Here is a 6,181-nt window from a genome sequence, read left to right on the forward strand (position 1 = left end):
TCGAGACCCGCCTGGGCAACTTGGCGAGACCTCATCTCTACATTAAATCAAAAAAATTAGACGGGCATGGTAGCGCGCGCCTGTAGTTCTGGCTACTTGGAAGTCTGAGCCGGCAGGATCACCGGAGCCCAGCACGTCGAGGCTGTGGTGGCCGGGAGCGGTCCCTGCACGCTAGTCTGGGCGACAGAGTGAGACTCCAACTCAAATAAATAAATAAAATTAGATCAGGTGAAATATTTTGAAATTAGTTTGAATATTTTCACAAAGAGAAGCAATGGTGTCAAATGCTATTGGAACGGAATCCTTGGTTTGTAACAAAGGAAACACTGCCACCTACTGAAAAGATAATTTTTTAGAAGGTTTTCTCTAAGTGAGACAAAGCTTCAAGTTCAATGAACTCTCAACTATATTAAAGCCTATTTTAAAAGTATACAAGTACAAAGGACAAAACTTGCATGTCTTCACAAATCATACAAGATTTGACCGGAACAGGCAAATTCCTTAAGACAGAAAGTATAATAATTGTTACCAGGGGCAGTTACCAGAAAAGGAGAACCCGAAGTTATTGTTTAATGAGCAGTGTTTCAGTTTGAGATGAAAATGTTCTAAAGTTGGATAGTGGTGGTGGTTGTACAACTATGTGAATGCACGTAATGCAACTGAACTGTACTGTACACTTAAACATGGTTAAAATGATAAATATTATGTGTATTTTCCTGCAAATAAAGCAAAAAAGAAAAAACGATGAAAGAAAGGTACAATACATCATGGTCTTCTTTGGTCTGAAATTTTACGTATATTTATGCTAATTTTTTCACGAGAAGGGGTCTTCATATGCTGCCCAGGCTGGTTACATTAATTTTATTTGTAATGTTTATTTTTTTTATTTGGAGTCTCATTCTGTCACCCAGGCTGGAGTGCAGTGGCATGCTCACAGCCACCGCAGCCTCAACCTGCTGGACTCAGGTGATCCTTCCGCTTAAGCCTTCCAGGTAGTTAGATGTGTGCTACCATACCCAGCTAAGTTTTTGATTTATTGTAGAGATGAGGTCTTACCAAGTTTCCCAGGCTGGTCTCAAACCCCTGGTCTCAGGCAACCCTCTCGCCTCTGCCCCCAGTGCTGGGATTATAGGCTTGAGCCACCGCGCCTGGCCTTATACTAATTTAAAATTTATAATTAACCCTAACTACCTAATGATAAAGTTTCACTAAATGTTTTTAAAATGAGTTTTTTTAAACAAACTTAAATAGGATATCTTTATTTGTATGCTTCATCTAATTGCTTTTTCTAAAGTTAATGGATAATATACTTACAGCATTAAAAAATTCAAAGCAAAATAAAAGGGTATATACTGAAAAATCACTCTTATCCCTGTATCAATCTACCCTGTTATTCCTGCCCTAAATAGGCAACCATTTTTTAAATGTTTATTTATCCTCCAACATTTCATTTTGTAAATATTGGCCAACATGAATATATTGTTTCTATCATAAAAAGTTGTTAGAGAGAGGTTCCTTGCATAGTATTCAATTTGGTGAGTTTGCCAGGGTTTATTTAACCAATCTCCTAATGCTGGGTTATTTTTAATCTTTTGCTGATAAATAAACAGTGCTGCAAAAAATAACCGGCATATATGTCACTTCATATTAATACAAGAATGTAATTATTTTTAGAAGTTGAGTCTTGCTATGTTGCCTGGGCTAGAGCACCGTAGCTATTCCCAGTTATGATCATAGAGCACTGCAGCCTGGAACTCCTGGCCTCAAGCAATCCTCCCACCTCAGTCTCCCAAGTAGCTGGGATTGTAGACACATGGTGCTATGCCCAGCTAATACAAAGATTTCTGCAGGAAACTCCCAGGAGTAAGACTGCTGGATCAAATGATAAATCCATACATTATATGTTATATGGGTAGATAATTGCCAGATTCCCTTTGATAGAGATTGTGTCATTTACTTTTATATGTTTGTCAAGTGGTATCTCAGTGTAATTTAAACTTACCTTGTCCTCATTTAAAGATTGAGCACCTTTTCACATGTTTAAGAACTGTTTTTTTGTTGTTGTTGTTTCCTTTTTTCTTTAGAAAGCAGGATTTATTTGAGAGAACAGAGAAGCTCCCACAGTGGGAGGGGGACCCGAAGGTGTTGCCCTGTTTTTGTTTTTGTTTTTTTCTTCTGTAACCATCATGTGTTTTGCCCATTTTTCTGTTGATATTTTTCTTTATTTTTAGAAACAGTGTCTTGCTCTGTTGTCCTGGCTGGAGTGCAGTGGTAATATCATAGCTCACTGCACCTCAAACTCCTGGGCTCAGGTGATCCTTCCACCTGAGCCTCCCAAGTAGGTGGAACTACAGGTACGCATCACCATGCCCACTTAATTTTTTGATTTTTTTGGTAGAGATGAGGTCCCACTATGTTCCTCAGGCTCATCTCAAACTCCTGGGCTCAAGTGATCCTCCCGCCTCAGCCTCCCAAAGTGCTGGGATTATCGGCATGAGCCATCGTGCCTGGCTATGTCCAGCCTTTTCTACTAGACACATTTTTTTTTTCAAGAGACTCTTTATATATTACAGAGATTGCAATTTTCCCCCAAGTTTATTATTTGTGTTTTGACTTTGCTTATAGTGTTTATTTGGTCATACAGAAGCATATCAATCTTTTCTTTTATGTATCTTAGACTTTAAGTCATAGAAAAAAAAAGGTTGTGTCACTCTAAGGATTTCTTCTAGAAACTATATGGTTTAATTCTTTTTTTTTTTTTTTGAGTTGGAGTCTCACTCTGTCACCCAGGCTGGAGTGCAGCGGCATGATCACAGCCACTGCAGTCTCGACCTGCTGGGTTTAGGTGATCCTTCCACTTCAGCCTTTCAAGTAGCTGGAAATACAGGTGTGTGCCACCACACCCAGCTAATTTTTGTGATTTATTGTAGGGACAAGGTCTTGCCAAGTTGCCCAGGCTGGTCTAGAACCCATGGGCTCAGGTAATCCTCTTACCTCTGCCTCCCAAAGTGGTGGGATTATAGGCCTGAGCCACTGTACCAGCCTATGGTTTAATTCTTAAATATTTAGATCTCATATCCATTTGGAATTTATCCTGTATATATTATTTGATCCAATTTTTTTAGTGGTTGGAGTTTTCCTAAGAATATTTATTAAAAAGTTTATCTTACCTGAGTAAATATTAAATATTTCCTTACAACTTTCTTGTACCATCCCTACCCTCGGCCTCCACCTATCCTTCGAAACTCAACTGAAATCCCGTATCTTTCCTGAAAATTGAAGTTTTCTTTTTCTTTTTATTTTTTTTGAGTTGGAGTCTCACTCTGTCACCCAGACTAGAGTGCAGTGGCTGTTCCCGGCCACCGCGGCCTCGACCCGTTGGACTCCGGCGATCCTTCCGCCTCAGCCTTCCAAGTAGCTGGAACTACAGGCGTGTGCTACCATGCCCGGCTAATTTTTTTGATTTATTGTAGAGATGAGGTCTCACCAAGTTGCCCAGGCGGGTCTCGAACCTACGGGCTCAGGCAATTCACTCACCTCAGCCTCCCAAGGCACGGGATTACAGGCTGAGCCACCGAGCCTGGTTTTCTTTTTAACACTGACTAGGTAATATGACACTATAAATATAAGAGACTAAAAAACTGGAAATTCAAATAAGGGTAGCACAAAAATGAAGAATAAAAATATTCAACTCTGATAAACCTTAACAAAACTATTCATTTTCAAGCCTCTAGACTGACAATATTTACAAACTGCAGAACAAATTTAAGGCTTAAAACATTAAATGTTTGTAATAACTGAAAAAAACACCAACAGCCTAAAAGTTCCTCACTAGAGGATCAAGTAAATAGACTGTGCTGCTAACACGCAGGGGAATGTTACACAGCAGTTAGGAAGAGTGAGGAGGATTTACTGGTAATGGTCTGGAATGCCACCTGAGGGACTCCGTAAAAGGGGTCCAGGGAAGGACCTGCTCGATTTTATGAGGGAAAATGTTTTTAAGTGCATAGAAAATTCCAGGAAGATAGAAAGTGTTAAGTGGTTACCTCACAGTGGAGACTGGAATTTGGGGTGGGACAGAACAGGTGAAGAAAAAGTCTATTTCATTTATCTTACATCCTTTTGAAGTGTGGAAAAAAACTTGTAAAAACTATCACATATAATTTCTTTTTTTTTTTTGAGTTGGAGTCTCACTCTGAGACCCAGACTGGAGTGCAGTGGCTGCTCCCGGCCACCGCAGCCTCGACTTGCTGGGCTCTGGCGATCCTTCCGCCTCAGCCTTTCAAGTAGCTGGAACTACAGGGGTGCGCTACCATGCCCGGCTAATTTTTGATTTATTGTAGAGATGAGGTCTTGTCAAGTTGCCCAGGCGGGTCTCAAACCCACAGGCTCAGGCAATCCACTCACCTCAGCCTCCCAAAGGCACGGGATTACAGGCTGAGCCACCAAGCCCAGCTATAATTTCTATACTTAGAAGAATAAATCTAAATATTGTTGGTGTTGGTGCTGCTAATAGTGATTTCTTTTTCCAACCACATAGAACCTCACCCAGCAAATGTCTGTGTGGTTGTAGGATTTCACTCTACTCTCTGACAATTTGAATTGATCTTATCAATGTTTCATAATTTATCAGGATGCTATGAAGTTGTTAATCTCGAGGATTCCCTAGGCCAGGCGCAGTGGCTCACGCCTATAATCCCAGCACACGGGTTCGAGACCAGTCTGGGCAACATGGTGAGATCTCGTCTCTGATAAATCAAAAAATTAGCTGGGCATGGTGGCATATGCCTGTAGTTCCAGCTACTTGGAAAGCTGAGGTAGAAGGATCGCCTGAGCCCAGCAGGTCGAGGCTAAGGTGGCCAGGAGTGTGCCACTGCCCTCTAGCCTAGGTGACAGAGTGAGACTCCTACTCAAATTTTTTTTAAAAAATCTAAGGCGGGCTCAGTGGCTCAGCCTGTAATCCCAGCACTTTGGGAGGCTGAGGTGAAAGGATTGCCTGAGCCCGCGGGTTCGAGACCCGCCTGGGCAACTTGGTGAGGCCTTATCTCTACAATAAATCAAAAAATTAGCTGGGCATGGCAGCACGCACCTGTAATTCCAGTTACTTGGAAGGCTGAGGCGGAAGGATTGCCGGAGCCCAGCAGGTCGAGGCTGCCGTGGCCAAGAGCCACCACTGCACTCCAGTCTGGGTGAGAGAGTGAGACTCCAACTCAAAAAACAAAACAAAACAAAACAAAATCTAAGCCGGGCTCGGTGGCTCAGCCTGTAATCCCGTGCCTTTGGGAGGCTGAGGTGAGTGGATTGCTTGAGCCGGCGGGTTCAAGACCCGCCTGGGCAGCAAGACCTCTTCTCTACAGTAAATCAAAAAATCAGCCAGGCATGGTAGAGTATGCCTGTAATTCTGGCTACTCGGAAGGCTGAGGCGGAAGGATCGCCGGAGCCCAGCAGGTCGAGGCTGCGATGGCTGAGAGCAGCCACTGCACTCCAGTCTGGGCGACAGAGTGAGACTCCAACTCAAAAAAAAAAAAAAATTAAAATTAAAAAAAATTTTTTTAAATCTAAATTTAATGCTTAATGCTAAGGACCTAAGTGGATAGGCACATTTACATAAGTTTTTTTTTTTTTAAGAGTAAAGGAAAAAAAGTGTTGATCATATGCCCAAAAGTTACCTGAACAATGGTGAATCCAGATCTGAGAATAATGTCTTGAATCTCTTCCTCTTTGTCAACAATATCTGGTTTGATAATGGCCAGAGTTTTTTCTACATATATCTGAGGTGGGGGCATTGATATCTCCATCCTGGATCTTCGGAGACAAATTGACCGTTTCTTGGCAGATATCAACTGCAATGACATGCATCCCGTCCCAAATTCAATGTAGTTGTGACTACGAATAGCAACATTGGGGACTTCGCTTTACTAACTTCATTTTTTATTTATTTTTTTCTTTTTTGAGTTGGAGTCTGACTCAGTCGCCCAGACTGGAGTGCAATGGCCGCTCCCGGCCACCGCAGCCTCGACCTGCTGGGCTCTGGCGATCCTTCCGCCTCAGCCTTCCGGGTAGCCGGAATTACAGGCATGAGCTACCATGCCCGGCTGATTTTTTGATTTATTGTAGAGATGAGGTCTCGCTGCCCAGGCGGGTCTCGAACCCGCGGGCTCAGGCAATCCACTCACCTCAG

The 6,181-nt window shown here is 42.4% G+C and overlaps 1 protein-coding gene across 1 annotated transcript in view; it reads right to left on the reverse strand.

Annotated features, from left to right (window-relative positions):
- NME5 (NME/NM23 family member 5) overlaps positions 1 to 6,181 on the reverse strand; it is a 31,192-nt gene that overhangs the window by 24,571 nt on the left and 440 nt on the right. Inside the window, exon 2 of the mRNA XM_008059284.1 lies at positions 5,670 to 5,843. Within this exon, the coding sequence (XP_008057475.1) occupies positions 5,670 to 5,798 (129 nt within the window). The 5' untranslated portion in view covers positions 5,799 to 5,843. The remainder of the gene's footprint in view (positions 1 to 5,669; positions 5,844 to 6,181) is intronic.

Source organism: Carlito syrichta, unplaced genomic scaffold, assembly GCF_000164805.1.
Source record: "Carlito syrichta isolate Samal-C Ts95f unplaced genomic scaffold, Tarsius_syrichta-2.0.1 Scaffold303986, whole genome shotgun sequence".
In the NCBI taxonomy this organism is placed as follows: Eukaryota; Metazoa; Chordata; class Mammalia; order Primates; family Tarsiidae; genus Carlito; species Carlito syrichta.